This window comes from Chiroxiphia lanceolata, chromosome 32, assembly GCF_009829145.1.
Source record: "Chiroxiphia lanceolata isolate bChiLan1 chromosome 32, bChiLan1.pri, whole genome shotgun sequence".
Classification (NCBI taxonomy): domain Eukaryota; kingdom Metazoa; phylum Chordata; class Aves; order Passeriformes; family Pipridae; genus Chiroxiphia; species Chiroxiphia lanceolata.
This window is the reverse complement of record NC_045668.1, coordinates 466493-489711: the sequence shown is the minus strand read 5'-3', so window position 1 is coordinate 489711 and position 23219 is coordinate 466493. Positions and strand designations below refer to the sequence as shown.

At 48.6% G+C, this 23219-nt stretch overlaps 2 protein-coding genes across 13 annotated transcripts in view; one reads left to right on the top strand and one right to left on the bottom strand.

Annotated features, from left to right (window-relative positions):
* LOC116779902 (ribosome-binding protein 1-like) overlaps positions 1-23219 on the top strand; it is a 552013-nt gene that overhangs the window by 173110 nt on the left and 355684 nt on the right. The window lies entirely within an intron of this gene.
* Positions 9033-23219, bottom strand: part of LOC116779904 — a 137804-nt gene continuing 123617 nt past the window's right edge. For 3 of the 7 annotated variants that reach the window (XM_032674418.1, XM_032674417.1, XM_032674421.1), the window contains 5 exons: positions 16418-16476; positions 15652-15717; positions 14082-14249; positions 10961-11125; positions 9033-9585 (listed from right to left, as the gene is read on the bottom strand). In XM_032674418.1, the coding sequence (XP_032530309.1) occupies positions 9533-9585; positions 10961-11125; positions 14082-14249; positions 15652-15717; positions 16418-16476 (511 nt within the window). In that variant the 3' untranslated portion in view covers positions 9033-9532. Of the gene's footprint in view, positions 9586-10960; positions 11126-14081; positions 14250-15651; positions 15718-16417; positions 16480-23219 lie in introns of all 7 variants that reach the window. The other 4 variants (XM_032674422.1, XM_032674420.1, XM_032674419.1 and 1 more) reach the window with 4 other exon arrangements.

Here is a 23219-nt window from a genome sequence, read left to right as displayed (position 1 = left end):
AGTGTCTCGATGGCCCCTCGATTCCAGGATGATCCCAAACGTCCCAGGCTTCCTTTGGTTCTAGGAAGTCCTGCATGTCCAAATGACCCCTTGATGCCATGAGTTTTCACAGTGTCCCCATTTTCCCTTGGTTCCACAAGGACCTGCACTGTCACAATGGTCCCTTGATTCCATGAGGTTCCAGTCTCCCAGGGTTTCTTCATCTCCATCAGACTCCGCAGGGTCACAATGGTCCCTTAATTCTGTGAGATTCCACAGTGTCCCAGGATTCCTTTGCTTCCCTGGGCCCTGCAGAGTCACAATGGACTGTTGATTCCATCAGGTTCCACACTGTCAAAATGTTCCCTTGATTCTGGGAGGTTCCACAGCATCCCAAGATTCCTTTGGATCCACAAGGCCCAGCAGTGTCACAATGGCCCCTTGATTCCATGAGGTTCTCCAGTGGCACAATGGCCCTTTGTTTCTATGAGGTTCCACAGTGTCCAAGGATTCCTTTGGTTCCATGAAGCCCTGCAGTGACACAATGGGTTGTTGATTCCGTGCCATTCTGCAGGGTCACAAAGACCACTTGGTTCCACAAGTTTCCTCAGTGTCCCAGGCTTCCACTGGTTCCATCAGGTCCTGCAGGGTCACAGGCGCCCCTTGCTCCCATGTGTGTCCCAGGTTTCATTTTATTCCATGAGGTCCTGCAATGGCACAATGGCCACACAATTCCATCAGGTTCCCCAGTGTCCCAACGACCCAGTGATTCCATGAAGTTCCAAAATGTCCCAGGGTTTCTTTGCTTCCGTGAGGTCCCCCGTGTCACACTGGCCACTTGATTCCAGGAGATTCTGCAGTCTCCCAGCTTTCCTTCAGATCCATGAGACCCTCCAGTGTCACAATGGCCCTTTGATTCCATGAAGTTCCACACCCTCCCACAATTCCTCTGCTTCCATGAGCTTCGCAGTGTCTCAATAGGCCCTTGACTCCATGAGGTTCCAAACTGTCCCAGGGTTCCTTTGGTTCCATGAAACCCTGAAGTGTCACAACAGCTCATTGATTCCCTGAGTTTCTCTGGTGTCACAAGGACCCCCTTGATTCCAACAAAGGCACCCTATCTAAATTTGTTCTTTGCAAACTGTCCTTGCTGTCACCTCCTGGCAGTGGCTTCATGGCCCCTGTCAGAGCCAGCCCTGTCCCTGCACTGACCCAGCTCTGCTGCCCCACAGATGCTGGATCAGGAAGGGAAGGCCCACGGTGCAGGGCAGTGCACTGGGACTCATCCTGGAAGGGACCTCGGCAGGTTTCTGGGCCAAACCAAAGCACAGCCAGTGGAGAAAGGGACACAGGGATGGGCAGTTTGTGTGCTCTGCCACCTCAGGGGGAGATGTAGAGCTACAGGGACACCCAGCCCATGTGGATCCCTCCAGGAGATGGTTCCCATGTCTCATCTAGGCAGTGGTTGCTCCGGTTTGATGTTCACTGGTGGTTACACCCACCCACACCCACCCCAGTCTCATGTGCACACACACCAGTCTCACCAGAGTCTGGCCCCCCAGAGAACACAAGACCCCATGATTTGTGCTTCCCACTCCAGAACATGGCACTTGGACCTCCCTCCAAACCCAGAGCACAGAGTTCCCTTGTCCTAAAAAGTTCTTGGCAATGGAGAGATGAAGCAAATGGGACAGACTGTGGGGATCCCTTGCCGGGCATGGCCAGGGATGGGCACTGACCACTCACCTGTTTGCACGTGACTAGTGAATCTGAAAAATCTGCCCAAAAGACGGTTCAGAGACATTTTGTCATCTTTAAGCAGCAAGGTGTTTGTATTCAACGTTGGGAGCAAGTCAGTTTGAGCTGGACAAACTTGCTCAACTTGCAAGTGCAAAACTAAGCCATTTTATACACTTCAGATACATGGTTACATCATTTATTATACATATTAATAAGTAGGCTGGTCTCTGGGCGGAGTCTTTCCAGACATGCCCAGTCTTCTACTGTGGGGGTCTTCTCCTCAAGCCTTCATCCCTCTGGTGGTCGCCATGGATGTCTTCCTCAATTTGAACTCTTCAGTTAGGTGACCTGAATTCTTCAAGCTTGCAAAATCCTGGCTCTGCACTTTCTAGATCTTATTCAAACATCTAGTTTCCCTAATTTATTACTGTGTGTGTACTACTCCTATTCTTTCTATAACAGGGCCTTTGGTCCAGTGAGCAGAACAGAACATGAGATTAACCAGTGCTCTGAAAATGTTCTTCCAGCAAAACAGGTGTTGGGGTTTCTTAGCAGGTCAAGATATCTCAGTTAACTCTTTTAGGCCTGGCTCCTGTTTCAATCCTCCTTCCGGCCCCTCTTGTGGATGGGCATCACATGAGCACCTCCACTCATCAGGTCCTCCCTAGTGAGCCAGGACTGATGGTAAATGATGGAGGGTTTCTGCTGAACTCTCCCTCCAGCTCCCTCAGCACCCTTGGATGAATCCCTTCTGGTCCCATAGACTTGGGAGTGTCTCAGTGGCTCAGTAGATCACCAACTGCTTCCTCCTGGATTACAGAGGGTCCATTCTGCTCCCTGTCCTTGTCTACCAGCTCAGGGGGCTGGTTTTCCTGAGGATAACAGGTCTTTCTGTTAAAGACTGAGGCAAAGAAGGCATTAAATGCCTTGGCCTTTTCCTCATCCTTGGTGACAATGTTCCCCCCGGTGTCCAATGAAGGATGGAGATTTTCCTGTCCCCTCCTTTTGTTGATGATGTATCATATAAACCCTTTTTATTACCCTTTACAGAAGTAGCCAGATTGAGTTCTAGCTGAGCTTTTACCTTTCTAATTTTCTCTCTACATGGCCTAACAACATCCTTGTACTCTCCTGAGCTGCCTGCCCCTTCTTCCAAAGGTCATAAACCTTTTTTTTCCCCCAGTCCCAGAAAACTTACCTGCTCAGCCAGGCCAGTCATCTTCCCTGCCGGCTCATCTTGCAGCACACATGGAGAGGCTGCTCCTGTGCCTTCAAGATTTCCTTCTTAGAGTATGTCCAGCCTTCCTGCACCTCTTTGTTATTAAGGACTGTTTTGCAGGAGGCTGTCTCAGCCATTTCAGTGTCCTGAACAGGCCAAAGTCCACCCTCCAGAAGTCTAAGGTAGAAGTTTTATTGATCCCTTCCTTACTTTATTGATCCCTTAGAAACTAGACTGGGACGGCCAGACAGAATGCGGAGGGGGTGACCTTGGCCCCCCTGCTGCTGCTGCTTACCCAACTGGATGAACAAGATAATAACCATAGCTGTTGTTTCTTTATTTACTTTTATTTCAATTTTGACATTTGTTCCTTGCATAATTATCTACATTCAAAATTTGTTATTAAGGAGTGTTTCAGCTAATATCATCAAAGAAAACAAAAAAGGGGGTGATGCGGGGAGCATGGAGGAGGAAAGGGAGAAGTTTGCAAGGTGGAAAAGGCAGCTGCGAGAGACCATAGCTGAAGAGGCGACAGAGGAGGACATGGATTCTGGGCATTCAGTGTCCAGTTATGAAGACTGAGACTGTTTTACAGACTAGGACTGAACAGAATTGTTAACAAAAGTTATGAATGTATTGTACCCCAGTTTATGTCAAATGTTTTCACAGTTTTCTCCTCATGTTTATTACCTATTTTCTGATTGGCTGCAATCTACTGCATTGCAGATGTTTTCCTTATTGGCTCCTATTTCTCCCTTATTCCCTCCTTTCCCTTCTGATTGGTCCATGTCCCTGCCTGTCCTATGCTCCTCCTTGGTTTCCGGAACGTTCTCCTGCCACCCTATAAATAGGGGTGGCACACCCTAATAAAGTTGCAATAGCTTTGAGCTACCACTCTGCATGAACTCCAGGCTGTCGCGTCTTCTTTCCCCTGTGACTGTGACAGATGGTGTCGCTGATAAAGTCGGAACGGCCAATGCGACACAGATATCAGAGTCAGACATAGTCCAGGTGCAAGGTGATCAGGAAGCTGTTTATTACTCTCAAGTGTTTCTTTTATATTCTTTGTACACTATCGTGTCACAACACAATTGGTCAAAAGTCTCAAACATAAGACACTGCACACACTCTTATTGGTGACACTGAAGACACTGTGCATGCTGTGACATGCTATTGGTGACACTATACACATTTTGATTGGTGACCTTTGGTCTGGGCTGCATTACGTTTGTTCCGTCCACCATTACAGTAAATATTTCCTAAAAGTTGTTTAAATTCTTCATCACTAATTGCCAGGCTGCTGACAGGTTCTCTGTCAACCCCGACAATTCCCCCTCTTTTTTTATTTTATGCCGCAAAGATGGCTTTTGACAGTCTGTTGCAGGGCCCTTTGCAACAGGCTGATCAAGCAAGGCATCAGCATTGGCAACCCCTGATCCAAAGCTAAAAAGAAACACAGCAACATCTCACCAAGAAAGAATCCAGAGAGCTCATCCACTATTCAAAACAAGATTCACTACAGTCCGAGAGATCCATGTAATACATTGCCCCAAAGTCTCAACACTCCAATACAAAAGCATTGTTAAGTTTGCACACACAGATATTGTCACACATATATATCTACATAGTCTCTCTCTCACACAATCTCTCTTCAGTCATTCATTGGTGGCCACCTCAGTCACTCTTCACTCACACATAGTTGGAATTTCTATTATACTTTTACATTTTAATTACACAGTTTACATTTTAAGTAGTTATTGGCTGTGTACTTCTCAGTTTGTCATCTTTGGCAGTCACGTCTAACAACTGTACCTGGCTTGAAAAGGAATACATACAAGGAATATAAGGCCTAACAAATTTAAATGAGATCTATTCTGATTTAGCATCTGTTTGTGCGCCTGCATAGTCTCTTTCCCCCCTTTTTTATATTTTAAAATGTTCATTTGATGGGTAAAATTCAGGGTTATGTTATTCTATTAGCACATCATCTAATTCTATATTTTTGTTCATCCTTTAGCAATATGCTGTAAGAGCTGTAAATTAATACAAATGGTATTTCACTTCTTGAATTTAGTTACTCATAATTCGCATCTTGATTGAACTGAAGGAATATTGTATCAAATATGGATTAAATTAGCCCGTACAATACGTTATCATGGGATTATCTACTCAACAGTGTTAATACTGAAAAAGAATTTCTGAATGTTTACATTAGGTATACTAAGAGAAGCTTCACAGCAGTAGTCACTAAAGGAAAACAAAACAGGTATTAGAATTCAGGCAGTACATTGCAAATAATTCTGTTAAAGAGGTTCATGCCCCCTCACACTGAGTACAATGTAACTTTTAGAGATTTATGCTGGATGTTTGCAGCGTGACATGCACCCCAACCTGCAAGAATTGTTTTAGCTCTGAAAAACCAGCAAATTACAACATTACTTGTCCTTACAGTTTTTCAAAACTTCCTAAATTGTGGAGAAGTTAAGCCAATGTCTGAGTTACGTGAGTAATGTGTGATTGGCAGCAACACATGATTTCTGTCTATAGTCAGTACCTAGAAAAATGAATAGATAAATCACTATTACAGTCTGCTAATACAGCTTGAAATTCAGTGTCTTCTGTGAGAAGTCAGTCCAAGTTGTCTCTGATGTCTGGGACGTAATTAACTCTCGGCTCTTGTTCATCTGCTTCTTGTAGTTGTTCTTCACCTTAATAGAAAACTCACAAATTTGTTATTAATAGTTCAGTCAGTTTTAAGTGGGTATTGTGGGTAATTTTGCAGTTTTTCTTTGAAGCTGAAGGCCTAGTGATGGTTCTTTGCAGTGTAATTCTCTCTGTTGGAGATAGGTTCCATGGCTTGGTTCTTTGAATTTTCCCAGAGCATTCTTCAATCCTGCTTCTCAAATAACATTGGTTAGAACAATCACATTTAATTTTAACTCATCTTTTTAGGTCTCTAACTTCTGTATTTCCTTTTACTTTGCTTTTATCATTTTGAGCAGCATTTTATCATGTTGTACTGCAGAAAAATTCTCTCCTATTGTAAAGTAAAACACACTGAATTTCAGGAAGGTCACTGTAACTTCAATAAAAGCAAATAGCAGCTTTCATTATGAAGAAACAATTGACTGTTCAAAATCTCAGCATATGGAAATCTTTCAGAGGATGGAATTACTGATTTTGATAAGGGGTTTAGTTGCATAATTGGATTAAATATAGTTTTGCATCTTTTACTTTTCTTTTATCAAGCCACACATGGCTTGGGATTTTAACAGGATTCACAAATTCATAGGGCAGATTCTTGCCTCTCCGAATGTAAAAAATGAAACTGGAGAACAGTCACGTCCTTTTACAACTTAAGCAGTCTCACCCAGCCTCTGAACCGATATGATCAGCTAGGATTTATAAGCAGCTAATTCTGAATTTTTGCTAATATTTATACATTTTTCTGGGATATGTATGAAAACTTTAAACATCTTATTTAAACAAAATAGGTGTAACAGTTTAACTTACATCAATGTATTTAAGAAGTTAACACTCATAAAGTAGCTTTCAACTTTAGCAATTTACATAAAGCCACAGTAAAACTCACTCAGGCTGCTTTAAACTAGGGTTTTGCTCATAAGAGTATACCAGGGGATCCAGAATGCACACCTGCAAAGCAGCAACAGTTCTGGTTTGTCACCTGATAAGAGGGACACACCTCTGCTGCTTAGCACAGAGACTAGGACAGATGCAGATTAAACTTGAAACGCTGTCTGTTGTTAGGCAGTTTCCTGTATTATATCCTTAGATTTCATCTCTCTTTCCACAAAGGTGGAAACTTCCAGCTAGAAACAGTTTATTTATTTTTCCCTTTTTTCTCTGGCAAAAGCTGCCCCTGTCAAATAAGATATTTTTGAGCTAGGTGTTCCACCAAATAAGTCTACCTTAAAGCTTCCTCAACAATCTCAAAAAACCTATCTGTAAAATACAGAAGCAACAAAATAATGTTTACAGAGCTGTTTGAGCAGGGGGTGGAGAAGGAAGGTAGAGCAGCTGTGCCCAGCAACTCTGCTTGAGAATCATTCCCCCCACACGCTTTGGAATTTTCTTATCACAGGCAGTTGTCAGCAGTTACTTTAAAAAGTCTATTTCTCCATTACATTTACGTATGTATTTTAAAACAATTTTGGTTATTTTAATGAACAACTTCAGAAAAGAGTTAGTAAGACTATGTTATGAAATTGTAAGACAATTTCTTTCTCCAATCAGAAGGTTACAAAGTTGCAATTTTTACAAAGTAGGAGAGTTTCACTCCTGCTTAGTTACCAAGCAACAGACCTTCTCTATCATGAGAAATACACACTGTTTTTTCTCCCTGGCAAGGCTGAATCTTTTCAAGGGAGGGCTTTTTACTTTTCTTTTTCCCTTTTTGTCCTGGCAAAGAACTTTGTTTCTTCACATACACACACACAGTAACAATAATATTGTGAGCTCACAAAAACATTCAACAGACACTACAGTTAACACAAGAATTAACAGAAATATCAGAAGGCAGTTTTTGCCCCCCTTTTCTCCCCCCCCATTGGTAGGGATCGTCGTCTTCAGGCTTCCATGACACTAAACTTGATTTGTTGCATATTTTTCTGTGTTTTATCTTACACATATTGTGAGACTAAAACAGCCAATTAGTACATGAACAAAAAAAAATAAGTAACTCAGGTTGCGAAGAAGTTCAAAGGCTTATACAGGGATGGGCCTTGCTGTCTTGTTTTCTGCCCAGCCCCCACTGTTCTAATTTATCTCTGTCCCTCTCCATTCGCTTAAATATCTTGACTTGAATTTCTTTTCTTAGTTGTTTTCTCAGTGGAGTTATCTGGTGGAAAACCTGCTTTTTCTGCAGCGGTGGCAATGGAGAGGGGGGGTCCTTACTTCTTTTCTGTCTCCGGGAGTGAATTATTAAATTTTTCTGCATTTTTTTGCTTGGAGGTGTAGTTCAAGGACAATTTGTTACATCGGCAACCTGCTTATCTTTCTGGGCAACTGCGTTTCAGAGTTTTAGTTCTTATACGAATTATTGCATAAATTGTTGCCTCCCGTACACTTCTAAATCTTTCAGAGTCTCACGGAGCAAGTGTCAGGCAAACACATGAAATGCAACTTAACGTAGTAGCTTCAAAGCCTTATTTTCAGTACTATAACAGCACACGTCGTAAATTAAATTCAGCAACCTTGACATTCTTTCAATTAAGGAGGGATTTCCACGTAGATAGAACTACACTTTCCTCCTTCGTTATATGCTGACCCATCGTTAAAATATAGTCCCCGGTGGCACCCCCGTTAGCTTACCTAATGAGGGTTCAAAAAGTTCAGGTCCGGACCGTTTGGCGGGAAGCCACCCGCTCTCAAGCTTCACCGGGCTCCGTTCCCCCTGTGCCTCGCCCCACAGGTCCAATCTCTCTCTAGGAGAGAAAATCCTCTGCTCTTTCCCCCTCTAGGAGGGAAGTCACGGCAGCCCCTCTCTCTCGGAGAGGAATCCCTCCAAACTCTTTCTCGGAGTTGGAGATAAATCCTTCTTCAACGCTGTAATCACGTCGGCGTCTCCATATGTCGCTGATAAAGTCGGAACGGCCAATGCGACACAGATATCAGAGTCAGACATAGTCCAGGTGCAAGGTGATCAGGAAGCTGTTTATTACTCTCAAGTGTTTCTTTTATATTCTTTGTACACTATCGTGTCACAACACAATTGGTCAAAAGTCTCAAACATAAGACACTGCACACACTCTTATTGGTGACACTGGAGACACTGTGCATGCTGTGACATGCTATTGGTGACACTATACACATTTTGATTGGTGACCTTTGGTCTGGGCTGCATTACGTTTGTTCCGTCCACCATTACAGTAAATATTTCCTAAAAGTTGTTTAAATTCTTCATCACTAATTGCCAGGCTGCTGACAGGTTCTCTGTCAACCCCGACAGATGGTGCCCAACTAGCAGGGCAGAGTGGTGGTTCTCTTAGTCTAAGGGAACTCCTCAGCCTGAGCAGGGCAGAGGCACCCTTGTAAGACAGGTGTTGCCCCAGCCTCAGGAGGAACATGCTAATTCTACACTTGTGCTGATACACATTAACTAAAAACAGAAGCAGGAAAGAAGACAGGTAATGCGAGTGTAGTAAACATGTCACAGAAAAATCAGGATTGCAACTGAACACTTCATTCTCCAGGTGAAATGGTTCCCCCACTGCTGTACATCCCAGATTCTTCACACACACAGAATGTTAAAATCCAGGATTCCCAGGACTCTGCCCTGAGATTTTGTGTAGAGCTCGCTGGGTAATTCAGCTGCTCTGCTCTGGGTTGCACTTTGGCTGCTGTTGCTTTCACTTGTTGAAACCGGGCAGTGGATGGATCTGCCCTGGCACAGCAGGAACCAGCTCACAGGAGGGAGAAAAGCCCTAACAATTATCTCAGTCTTCCAGCAGCACGAACACTTCCCAATACAGTGAGCCCAGGGAGTGCAGGGGGTGGGGGCCCAAGCTCAAGAGAAATGTAATGAGTGCCAGACTTCAATTTTGTTGATCAATGCTTCACCAGCTCAGCAGTTGTCTATGCATCTGTATCAGAGCCCTCGTCTTCTGATGCACTTTCTATCAGCACACCTGCAAAAGATTAAAGAGCCAAGAGGAAGTGAAAATTAAACACACACAGGAATTGGGTAGAGATCCAGCTACAACTGACTTTGTAGATTCTGAAAGTTGTGGTTTCAGATGTCTCGTGCCCTGTACAGAATCACAGAAACACAGACAAGGAGAAGGTTGCAAGGGACCTCCAGAGATCATCTGGTCCAACCCAGATGGGACACCTGGAGCTGGGTGGCCAGAACCTCCTCCAGGGGCTTTTGAATATCTCCAAAGAAGGAGACTCCACAATCTCTCTAGGAACTGGTCCCAGTGCTGAGTCACCCTCACAGAAATTAAGTTCTTCCTTGTGTTCAGGTGGAAATTGCTTTGTTTCCCTTTCTACCCATTGCCTCCCATCCTATTACTCAGCACCACCCAGAAGAGCCTGGCTCCATCCTCCTGACCCTTCAAACACTTGTGTCCACTGATGACATCCCCTCTCAGACTTCTCCAGACTAAACAGGCCCAGCTCCCTCAGCCTCTCCAGCCCCTGATCATCTCTGCAGCCTCAGCTGGACCTGCTGCAGGAGCTCCATGTTTCCCTTGTACTGAGGAACCCAGCACTGGACACAGCACTCCAGATGTGCCTCACCAGGGCTGCTCCTCCCTTGGCCTGCTGGCAAAGCTCTTCCGAAGGCAGCCCAGGCAGCCTTGGGCCTTCTTGGCCATTGCTCACCCTTGGCCAACTCTCTGTCCACCAGAACCCCCAGGGTCTTCTCTGCACAGCTACTTGCCAGAGGGGCAGCCCTGAGCCTGGACTGGTGCCTGCCCTTATTCCTGACCAGGTTCCTTGAATTGCTTGGATGGGTTGACTGCAGCAGGGCTGGGGAAAGAGCCCAGGCCCTGTGAGCCTTCCTGAGGCCTTGGCAAAGGCCTGGGGGGCAGGATGGGGGGTAGGGATCATCCCCCTCCACGTCTGCAGACAGCATCCGTGGGCCATGGGAGACAACCCTCTGTCATGAGGAAGGTGAGTGCGTGGGAGGACTGGGAGGTGGACACCTTTAGCACCCATCGGGTCAGAGCTGTCCTCACTGCCCTCAAAGACAAGGCTGAGAAGAGGGGCCTTGACCCCTGCAGGGAACACTTCAGCATGGAGCTGTTTCAGTGTCACAGATCACAAAAGCTGTTTGTTCCCCGTGGGCAGAGGCCCAGACAAGGGGCCTTTAGTCACGGGATGGATTGTGGTGGTGATTCCCAGGACTGAAGGCAGCTTCTCTGGGCCTCTCCCCATGTCAGGGCCGTCCTTCTCCCTCCCCTTTGAGGAGCTGTGCAGGACGAGCTCACAGGGTGGTTTGCCTGTAGAGCAGCTTTGGTGTTCAGAGAGATGGAAGTGCTTGGGAATGGCCCTGCTCACCGTGTTCCATCTCCGTTTCTGCTCCGAGGAGCTGAAGGCTGTGTTGTTTGGACCCCTGCCTACCATGTAATTCTTGTTCCAGAGTTTGAATCCTTTGGCGGAGCTGCTGGAATTCCTTGTCCATCTTGGATTCCTGGGCCTTCGCCATTTTCTTCATTTTCCTGTCTGTGAAGGCAGAACAATGATCCTGGGTCACTGACTGTGATGCCTTTGCACAGTTACTGGTGGATTGAGATTGTAAACAAGTCACTCCCCTTTTGTTTCAACCTCTCCCTACCCCTCTCCAACAGTGAAGGGGCATATTACACTAGGTCCTCTCCATATAATGAAGAGAGAAAAGTACAAAAATAACAATTTAAAAAGGAAATAGCAAGGCTCTCCTCTGGGTGTATTTTTCTTTCCTCACTCCCCCTTAGAAATCCTCATCTCATACGAATTCCATTCTACAATGCAGATGTTGAGATGGTTTTCCCTTTGCCCTCTGTCCTTTAGCAGGGAGGGGACAAGAAACTCAGGCCCACAGTGGTGTCTGTGCCCCAGCTGACTCCTTCCCAGTACCAGCTCCTTCAGGGAGAGCTGTTCTCCACAGGCCCCTGTGCTCAGAGACACCTGCAGTGCTCATGGAGCTGGGTCTCCTTGTGGATCTTCAATAGGAAGACAAGGTTGGGATCACATGTGCCCCAACACGGTCCCAGGAGTGGGGAGTGGGAGAAGGGGAGTGGGGAAAGGGAGAGAGACGCTGACAGGACTGCGAGGGGAGAACCTTAACAACGATCAGGGGATCAGAGAACTCCCAGCACACACTCTCTGTAGAGATGAGGGAGATAAGTGTGACCATGACCACCTGCAGAGAACACTTCAGCAGGGAGCTGTTCAGGGTCAGGCAGTACAAAAGCTGTGCCCCATGTCAGGGCCATCCTTCTCCATCCCCTTTGAGGAGCTGTGCAGGACGAGCTCTCATAGTGGTTTGCCTGTAGAGCAGCTTTGGTGTTCAGAGAGATGGAAGTCTGCTTGGGAATGGCCCTACTCACCTAATTCCTTGTTCAGGTCTTCTCTGAGCAACCGAATATCCTGATGTGTGGATGCCAGCTCTTTCTGGAAATCTTCACGCATAGCTTTCATTTCTTTGCAGAACTGCTGAAGGGTCTCCTCCATCCCGGATCCCTGAGCCTTTGGGGGATTTCCCTCCTCTGTCTTTCCTGTGAAAAAAGACAGGTGTCAGTGGGAGACTGACACTGCCCCCTTGAAGGGGAGACCACTGATCTGGGACATGGAGACTGTTTTCTCTTCCAGCTTTTGTCTCTGGAAAGCAGTCTCAGCACCACTGTGAGCTCTCAGAAACATGGGCTTGGAGCTTCTGTGCTGCTGGGGAGGAGCACTGACAGGAAGCCCCCTGCCCCTCACTCCCCAAGGGCCTGGCCACGGCGGAGAGCCCAGGCCCTGCTGATTTCCAAGTGTTCCTTGAGGGAAGAACATTGCCCTGCCCCCATGCCAGCTGCAAAGAGCAGGGACAGACAAACAGCTGCCTTAGAACCTGGGCAGGATGGGAGCCAGCAGAGCCCAGGCTGTGCTGGGCAAAGCCACTGCTGGGGCAGCTCTGCACCCTGGGGGCCTGGACACCTGCCTGGAGGTGGGAAATACAGCAAAGCACTTCTGGAGGGCCTTGGAAGTGGGAATTTATGGACTGATGGGACTATGTGACCTCACTGTGCTGGGCCCTCATGCACAACAGGCCTTCGTCTCTTCTCTTTGTTTGGCAGGGTTTAGTTTCCAGGTAGTGTGGGCAAGTCCTGGCCCTCACCTGCACGGAAAGGCTTCTCCCTTTTGGGCCTGGAGGAAAACCCAGGAGGAGATTCCTCCTTTAGTGCTCAAGGGAAGGAAAGGAAATCCCAGAAGTGCTGTGTTATGTCTTTCAATCCTTACCAATTGTGAGGGACACCCTCTGCATGAGCAGGACATGTCTCTGGTCAAATAGGGACATCCCTCTGACCAAACTCACCCCACCCCAAAGGCCAAAGCTCCACGCCCTGGCTTTGGAACCATAACACTCATGTTTCCTCCTCAAGGGGCGCTTCAGTTCTCTGACACAAGGATGCCCAAAGGCTCTGATTTAAGCTCCCTGCCAGAGGGTCTCTTCTCAGGGCTCTCCTCGGGGTGTATATTTTCCTTCCTCACTTCCCCTCAGAAATCCTCAGCTCACAGGAATTCAATTTTGTGATGGAGGTACAATCTGGAAATAGTTTTCCCTCTGCCCTCTCTCCTTTAGCAGGAAGGGAACAAGAAACTCAGAACACATTTTCCTCCCTTTCCAACCTCTCATTAGTGCTTTCTGTAGCTCAATAAATATGGCTTCGGCTTTGAAAAGTGGGCCACAGGTTTCATTCCAAACCCACAATGACCTGAGCCATCAGGAAGTCAAGGGGTTGCCCTGGACTGTTCTGGGCTGCTCACTGCCAGAGTTTTGCTCCTGCAGCAAGAACAGGACCCATAGGCAGGTGAGGCCCATCTTGTCTCACCTTTCCCTGCCCGGGGTGCAACAGGCTGTGCCCCAACACACACTGTGTCCTGCCTGAGCCAGGCCCAGGAGCACCATCTGGGGCTCAGCAGGCCCACTGGGGTGTCTGTGCCCCAGCTGACTCCTTCCCAGCACCAACTCCTTCAGGGAGAGCTGTTCTCCACAGCCCCCTCTGCTCAGAGACACCTGCAGTGCTCATGGAGCTGGGTCTCCTTGTGGATCTTCAACAGGAAGACAAGGCTGGGATCACATGTGCCCCAACACGGTCCCAGGAGTGGGGAGTGGGAGAAGGGGAGTGGGGAAAGGGAGAGAGACGCTGACAGGACTGCGAGGGGGGAACCTTAACAAGGATCAGGGGATCAGAGAACTCCCAGTACACACTCTCTGCACAGATGAGGGAGACAAGTGTGGCCATGACCACCTGCAGAGAACACTTCAGCAGGGAGCTGTTCAGGGTCAGGCAGCACAAAAGCTGTGCCCCATGTCAGGGCCATCCTTCTCCATCCCCTTTGAGGAGCTGTGCGGGATGAGCTCTCAGAGTGGTTTGCCTGTAGAGCAGCTTTGGTGTTCAGAGAGATGGAAGTGCTTGGGAATGGCCCTGCTCACCTTGTTCCTTGTTCAGGTCTTCTCTGAGCAGCTGAAAAAGCCAATTTGTGTATTCCTGCCTTTTCTGGAGATCTTCACGCATAGCTTTCATTTCTTGGATGAGCTTCTGGAAGTCCTCCTTCATCCATGATTCCTGGGGCTTTGAGGCCTCTGGTTCCCATCCTTTTTCTGTGAAAAAAGACAGATGTCAGTGGGAGACTGACACTGCCCCCTTGAAGGGGAGACCACCCATCTGCCGTGAGGATGCTCAAATCCTCTGTTTTCAGGTCTCTTCTTCAGGGTCTCTCCTTAGGCCTTCCTGCAGGTTGTCTTTTCAACTTCTCTCTCCTCCTGAGAAATACTCACTTCAAAGGAATTAAACCTTGCACTCAAGGTGAAACCTGGAAATGGACTTTTTTGCCTTATTTCTTCATGCAGGGAGGGAACAAGAAACTCAGACTCAGGTCCCTCATGTCCAGCCTGTTTACTAATTTGTGTGCTCCAGACTTCCTTTTCTTTAGAGAATCCTTTCTAATTCAGCAACCTTGGAAAAGAACTCATCCCTGAAAAACAGGACTGGGGAATTCCCAAACTGTTGCACTCTGGGCACCATTAGTGATCTCTTCCCCAGCTTTCAAATCCTTTCCCACCAGGAGTATGCTCCGGGAAGGAGCCTTGGCCTCTCTCCTGGAGCTCCAGTCTTCCTTGGGACATGGAGACTGTTTTCTCTTCCAGCTTTTGTCTCTGGAAAGCAGTCTCAGCACCACTGTGAGCCCTCAGAAACATGGGCTTGGAGCTCCTGTGCTGCTGGGGAGGAGCACTGACTGGAAGCCCCCTGCCCCTCACTCCCCAAGGGCCTGGCCACGGGGGAGAGCCCAGGCCCTGCTGATTTCCAAGCGTTCCTTGAGGGAAGAACATTGCCCTGCCCCCATGCCAGCTGCAAAGAGCAGGGACAGACAAACAGCTGCCTTAGAACCTGGGCAGGATGGGAGCCAGCAGAGCCCAGGCTGTGCTGGGCAAAGCCACTGCCGGGGCAGCTCTGCACCCTGGGGGCCTGGACACCTGCCCGGGGCTGGGAAATACAGCAAAGCACTTCTGGAGGGCCTTGGAAGTGGGAATTTATGGACAGATGGGACTATTTGACCTCACTGTGCTGGACCCTCATGCACAACAGGCCTTCGTCTCTTCTCTTTGTTTGGCAGGGTTTAGTTTCCAGGTAGTGTGGGCAAGTCCTGGCCCTCACCTGCACGGAAAGGCTTCTCCCTTTTGGGCCTGGAGGAAAGCCCAGGAGGAGATTCCTCCTTTAGTGCTCAAGGGAAGGAAAGGAAATCCTTTCCTTGTTATGTCTTTCAATCGTTACCAATTGTGAGGGACACCCTCTGCTAGACCAGGACGTGTCTCTGGTCAAAGAGGGACGTCCCTCTGACCAAACTCACCCCACCCCAAAGGCCTCCTGCTGTGTACTGAAGGGATTCTTCCGGTAACGTGCTCGGGGGAGGGACCTAGACTGGCTTTGCTTCTCTCAGGGATAACACCCCACATCCCAGTGGTTCCCAAGGATGAGCACAGACAAGAGGAATGGGAGCAGCACTCTTACTTCCTCGCTCGAATGCCTCGTCTATGAATTTCTCAACCAACTTCACACCAACCGTAGCAGCTGGGCATCAGGGTCACATGAAAATAAAACAAAAAGTAAAAGAGGACATTTAACAAGGACCTTTCCCTGAGGAACTCCTGGAATGCATTGAGAAGGTTCTGGGGCAGAACACACCACCCAGCTGGCCCTGGAACCACAAGGTCCTGTGCACCAGGAGCCCGACAGCAGCGCTGGGGGGGCTCTGACCTTCGAGGCCACTCAGGCTCTCCTGGCCAAGAAGCTACCTCTGCTGCCACAGCATTCAGGCACCACACAGGTGCCTCAGCACAGTCCCACCAGAACAGAGTCACCCCCAAAGTGTGAGACACTCCTCCTCCACACACTGCACGAGTGGAGAGGGACCTCCCAGGGCCCTTCATTGTCCCTTGGCCTTTTCATTTGGGCCTGTCTTCTCAAAGACTTTCAGATGACCACAGGCAAGAGGAATGGGATCCAGCACACCTACTTAGGAACCCAAATACATCTCTTAGGACACTCTGCCACCAGCTGTCCAATTCTGCGCACTGGGTTCACATGGAAAGAAAAAGGAAAAAAGGAAACTTCACTAGGACTTTTCCCTCCAGATTTCAAGAATGCATGAAGGAGCTTTTTGGGGACACACATATCCCTTATACTGCTCAAACCTCTGATGTACTTGGGGTTTTTAAATCACTTATTTCCCCTTCTATTACTGTCAAAATGGAAGAAACACAGCTCTTACCAGCTCCTCCCAGGAATTCCATGCCTCTTCTGTCCCAGGTCCTTTTCTCAGGGTTCATTCTGCAATGCAAGGGAAAAGGGGAGCAAAATCTATGGGGTGGGCACAGGACTAGAGAAGAGAAGGCAGTTGAGAAGATCTGGGGGGGCAGCCAAGAGAGACAGGAGGCTGTGAACTGCCAACCCTTTGCCTTCCCTGGGGTTTACTGGAACAAGGGCTGAACCCTGCTGCTCCCCTCTGATCCACCCCAGGGCCTTTGCTGGGCTTTATGACAGCCAGGGACGAGCCTGCCTGGTGTGAATTTAGGAGGAGAATAACATTGATGACACACCCGTGTTTCGGCTGTGCCTCAGTCGTGCTCACCCCAAGTCAAGGACATTTCAGTTGTGTGCTGGTTTAAAAGTTAACCAGTAGGGGAAATGAACTCAACTCAAAAGAGAGACTACAAGTCAGAATGACAATTTAATAAAATAATACAATAAGCACGACTACACAGACAAGCAATTGGTCTCAACCCACAAAACCCAAATGTACAACCCCGCACCCCAGGGCACAAACAAAGTGGTGCTCCCTGGCCTCCCCTTAGTCCAAAGTAAAGGGAGAGGGGAAAAACCTGCCGGTGGGAGAGCTGCTGCAGTCCAGTCAAAAGTAGCGACTGCAGCCCAGCTGAGAGTGGTGGTCTCAGTCCGACTGAGAGTGGTGAGCTGCAGTCTGGTTAAGAGCAGTGAGCTGCAGTCCTCCTCTGGATCCCACGAGTGGTGGTAAGGTTCTGAAACTCCAGGTTTATATATTCTCCAGCTCAGGCAGGAATGCCTAGTCCCTCCCTCAGAGTGGGGAATTCCATAAAAGGGCATGAGGACAGGAACATCCCCCCACCTCGCAGGCCTCTACTGACAACAGTTTCTGGGAAATGGCATGGAGGGCTATGGAATACACAGTTTTGGGCTACACCCATCCAGTGATGAATCAGTCCCAGCTGTTCTAACCAGGACATTATCCACCCCTTATTCTATGCCGTCCATGTCATGCCCAAATTAACCCCCTTAAAAACTATGTCTCCTTAAACTATATACACTTACATATATATATACATATATATATACACATATACAATGAAACATTACAGACCATTCTCACTCAAAATTAGGTCCCCTTGTGGTACACAACATGTCTCCCCATCTTTTTGCATTACCCACCAGGTGGAACCAGGTCCTTGAGCAAAAACAATCCCTCGGATGGGTTTGCCTTTGCTTGAGGTGGGACTAATCCAAACAGTCTTCCCTAACATTCCTCTCATATGCACCACGGGGACTTTATCTCCATCTACAGTATGCAAAGGTTCTGATTGGGCAGGGCCAGCTCGATTGATGGAGCCTCGAGTGTTGACCAACCAGGTGGCCTTTGCTAAATGCAGCTCCCAGTGTTTGAAAGTCTTCCCACACAGTGCCTTCAGGGTGGTTTTCAGCAGTCCGTTGCACCGCTCAACTTTCCCAGCCGCTGGTGCATGGTAGGGGATATGATACACCCACTCAATGCCCTGCTCTTTGGCCCAGGTGTCTACGAGGCCATTCTTGAAATGGGTCCCATTATCAGACTCAATTCTCTCCGGGGTGCCATGTCACCACAGGACTTGTTTTTCAAGGCCCAGGATGGTATTCCGGGCAGTGGCATGAGGCACAGGGTATGTCTCCAACCATCCAGTACTTCCTTCTACCATGGTCAGTACATAGTGCTTGCCTTGGCGGGTTTTGGGGAGCGTGATGTAGTCAACTTGCCAGGCTTCCCCATACCTGTACTTCGACCACCGTCCACCATACCATAGAGGCTTCACCCGCTTGGCCTGCTTGATGGCAGCACATGTCTCACAGTCATGGATGACCTGTGAGACAATGTCCTTGGTTAAGTCCACCCCTCGGTCACGAGCCCATCTGTATGTTGCATCTCTTCCCTGGTGACCGGAGGCGTCATGGGCCCACTGAGCCAGAAATAATTCTCCTTTGTGCTGCCAATCCAGATCTACCTGAGAGACTTTAATCCTGGCAGCTCGGTCTGCCTGCTCGTTGTTATGATGCTCCTCATTAGCCTGTTTCTTGTGTACATGAGCATCTATGTGACCGACCTTCACACTCAGCTTCTCTACCCGGTCAGCGATGTCCTGCCACATCTCTGCCGCCCTGATGGGTTTCCCTTGGCGTTGCCAGTTGGCCTTTTTCCATCGCTCCAGCCATCCCCACAGAGCATTGGCCACCATCCATGAGTCAGTGTAGAGATAGAGTCTTGGCCACTTCTCTCGTTCAGCTATATCCAAAGCCAACTGAACGGCTTTAAGCTCTGCAAACTGACTTGACTCACCTTGTCCTTCAGTCGTTTCTGCAACTCGCCGTGTGGGACTCCACACGGCTGCCTTCCATTTTCGGTTTGTCCCTACCATGCGACAGGAGCCATCCGTGAAGAGCGCATATCGCCTTTCATCTGCTGGTAGCTTGTCATATGGTGGGGCCTCCTCAGCCCGTGTCACCTGCTCCTCTTCTTCTTCAGAGGATAGTCCGAAACTCTCACCTTCGGGCCAATTGGTGATAATTTCCAGAATCCCAGGGCGATTAGGATTCCCTATCCGGGTTCGCTGCGTGATCAGAGCGATCCACTTACTCCATGTGGCATCAGTGGCGTGATGTGTAGAAGGAACTCTTCCCTTGAACATCCAGCCCAGCACTGGTAGTCGGGGTGCCAGGAGGAGCTGCACTTCGGTGCCGATCACTTCTGAGGCAGCTCGAACTCCTTCATAAGCAGCCAGGATCTCTTTCTCAGTTGGTGTATAGCTGGCTTCAGATCCTTTGTATCCCCGACTCCAGAATCCCAGCGGTCGTCCGCGGGTCTCCCCAGGCACCTTCTGCCAGAGGTTCCAGGAAGGGCCATTCTTCCCGGCTGCAGTGTAGAGCATGTTCTTCACATCCTGTCCTGTCCTTACTGGTCCAAGGGCTACCGCATGGGCAATCTCCTGTTTAGTTTGTTCAAAGGCTTGTTGTTGTTCAGGGCCCCACTGGAAATCATTTTCTTCCGTGTCACAAGGTAGAGAGGGCTTACAATCTGGCTGTACTCGGGGATATGCATCCTCCAAAAGCCCACAGCGCCTAGGAAAGCCTGTGTTTCCTTCTTGCTGGTTGGTGGGGACATGGCTGCTATTTTGTTAATCACCTCTATTGGAATTAGGCGGCGTCCATCTTGCCACTTCACTCCTAGGAACTGAATTTCCTGAGCAGGTCCCTTGACCTTACTCCGTTTAATGGCAAAACCAGCTCTTAGGAGAATCTGGATTATCTTCTCTCCTTTCTCAAAGACTTCGCCCGCTGTGTTCCCCCATACAATGATACCGTCAATGTACTGTAGATATTCTGGAGCCTCACCCTTTTCCAGTGCAGTCTGGATCAGTCCATGGCAAATGCTGGGACTGTGTTTCCACCCCTGAGGCAGTCGATTCCAAGTGTACTGCACACCTCTCCAAGTGAAAACAAATTGTGACCTGCACTCCGCTGCCAAAGGAATGGAGAAAAAGGCATTGGCAATGTCAATGGTGGCGTACCACTTGGCTGCCTTGGACTCCAGCTCGTACTGGAGCTCCAGCATGTCCGGCACAGCAGCACTCAGGGGTGGTGTGACTTCATTGAGTCCACGGTAATCCACTGTCAGCCTCCACTCTCCGCTGGATTTACGCACTGGCCATATAGGGCTATTAAAGGGTGAGTGAGTCTTGCTGACCACCCCCTGGGTCTCCAGGTCACGGATCATCTTATGCATAGGGGTCACAGAGTCTCGGTCGGCGCGGTATTGCCGACGGTGCACTGTTGCTGTGGCTATCAGTACCAATTGTTCTTCAACCTTCAGCAGTCCCACAGCAGAGGGGTCCTCTGAGAGACCAGGCAAGGTGTTCAACCGTCTAATTTCCTCTGTCTCCACAGTAGCTATGCCAAAAGCCCAGCGAAGTCCTTTTGGGTCTTTGAAATACCCACTCCTCAGGTAATCTATGCCAAGGATGCACGGGGCCTCTGGGCCAGTCACGATGGGGTGTCTGTGCCATTCCTTCCCAGTCAGGCTCACATCAGCTTCCAGTACAGTCAGCTGTTGGGATCCCCCTGTTACCCCAGAAATAGAGATGGATTCTGCCCCTACGTATCTTGATGGCATTAAAGTACATTGTGCGCCGGTGTCCACTAAGGCCTTATATCTTCGTGGCTCTGATGTGCCAGGCCACCGAATCCACACTGTCCAATAGACTCGATTGTCCCTCTCCTCTACCTGGCTAGAGACAGGGCACCCCTAGTCCCGGTCATGGTACTCGTTGTGCTCTTCTTGTGAGTATGACCTGGAGGTCCCTTCAAGAGGATCAGACGTGTCATCATTCCTGTACCATCTGGAGTCTTGCCCACGAGAGACTGGAGCAGCATTTACCCTTGAAGAGTTCCTTGTGGTACTTGTTCCTCTTTTCAGTTCACGTGCCCGGGCTGCTAAGGAAGAGGTGGGTTTCCCATCCCACTTCCTCATATCTTCTCCGTGCTCACGGAGGTAAAACCATAGATTGCCACGTGGAGTGTGCTCTCTCTCCTTAGCTGGGGGACGCTGGTTCCTAATAGCAGAGACTCTTGTTTGTCCTAGCGCGATATGGAAGATCCCTTCCTTAATTTCTTCTCTTAGCTTCTGGTGTCCCTCTTCAATCTTCTCTTCCAGGCTTCGGACATGTTCGGCCAGTTTGGTTTCCACACATGAGACGTGGGCTCGTAGTGGGGCGGTGATAGTGTCTTCATAAATCCTGAGTTTACTGACCAACGTGCCCACTTTGTCCTCTCCCTCCCTCCATTGCAGCGTTGCTAAGTAGCGAGAATACATTTCTGGCCCGAGTCGTGCAAACTTTAACCACATCTGGGATGTGCACTGTACACCATCTGGACTTTTAGGGAATCTTTCATCCTCTGAAAAGATTATCTCCAGTACAGCTAATTCTCTTAAACACCGGATACCTTGTTCCATCGTGTTCCACTGTCCTTGCTGTACGTGGAGGTCCTCCTTACAAAGGTATCTCTCCCTCACACTGGACAACAGTCGCCGCCAGAGGCTGAGAGTTTCCTGCCTCCTTCCAATCCCCTGGTCAATGACTACATCTCGAGACAGGGATCCCAGCTGTCTGGCTTCACTCCCATCTAGGATTGTATCGTTAGCTGCGGCATCCCAGATTCGGAGCAGCCAGGTCAGAATGGACTCATTCGCCTGTCGTGTGAACTCTCTCCGGAGCTCACGTAGCTCACCCAGGGATAGGGACCGAGTGATTATTTCTGGCTCTGTCTCCTCCGGTGGATGTGAAGGTCCTGCCTCTTCATCATCATTTGCTATACGGACTGATTTAGTCTTTGATTTCCTTTTCTGGACAGGGGCGACTGCTATTGGTTTGGGTTGTTCTTCTGACTCCTCGATGGTTTGTGTGGACACAGTGCCGGTTGATTCATTTCTTTCTCCCTCTGACTCAGCTGTGGTTTGGGTGGACATGGTGCCTGTGGATCTGCTCCTTCTCTCCTCCCCCTGACAGCACTGTACCATGTCAAGTAGTGTCCGGTAGGCAGTGGCCAGGGCCCAGCAGGTTGCTGTGAGCTGGCCATCTCTGGAGCTGCCAGAGCATTTTCCCTTCACCAGTCTTATCATGCTAACAGGATCCTGCAGTTGTTCAGGGGCGAATTTCCAGATCATTGGAGGAGAAAACTTCTCCAAATACTGGCCGATGTCCTCCCACTTCCCGTGCCACTCAGCATTATCCACTCCCAGGGCAGACGTCCAAACAACCTCCCTAGAAGGCCCTGTTCTGCCCCTAAACATGGTGTAGACAGTACAGAGCAGACAAAGCAACACTAACAATAACATTATGCTGTCCTTAACATCAAAAGGGAACTCAATATTTTCAAAAACTGTTGTAGCAGGTCTGAAGGGGAAGAAGGAGGTGAGAGGCTGGAAACAACCATTCCCCCCTGTTCCCCCAAAGGGCTGGGTGCAATTTTTAATGAGGCCCCAGAGGTAGCAACCCAAACCAGGACAGGCAAACAGGACTGAATACACATTTACAATGAAACTCATTGCTTCTGATGTTATGATGACATAAATATAGTATACTAATAAAGCAATTTGGATCCCTCTCCCTGGTTTTAAAGAGAGCATCAAAACAGGCAAATAGTTCCCCATCTGTGGAAATATGAACAGACTCAGATACAACATCCACGTGAATGCATCAAACAAAATGGTGATCAGGGAGTTTCTATATCCAAATAGACAAATGCTTAAAATGAAATTGTGATTCTGACTTCTCTCTCTCTGCCCCACGTTGGGCGCCAAAAATGTGCTGGTTTAAAAGTTAACCAGCAGGGGAAATGAACTCAACTCAAAAGAGAGATTACAAGTCAGAATGACAATTTAATAAAATAATACAATAAGCACGACTACACAGACAAGCAACAGACCCTAACCCACAAAGTCCAAATGTACAACCCCGCACCCCAGGGCACAAACAAAGTGGTGCTCCCTGGGCCCCCCCTTAGTCCAAAGTAAAGGGAGAGGGGAAAAACCTGCTAGTGGGAGAGTTGCTGCAGTCCAGTCAAAAGTAGCGACTGCAGCCCAGCCGAGGGTGGTGGTCTCAGTCCGGCTGAGAGTAGTGAGCTGCAGTCTGGTTGAGAGCGGTGAGCTGCAGTCCTCCTCTGGATCCCACGAGTGGTGGTAAGGTTCTGAAACTCCAGGTTTATATATTCTCCAGCTCAGGCAGGAATGTTCAGTC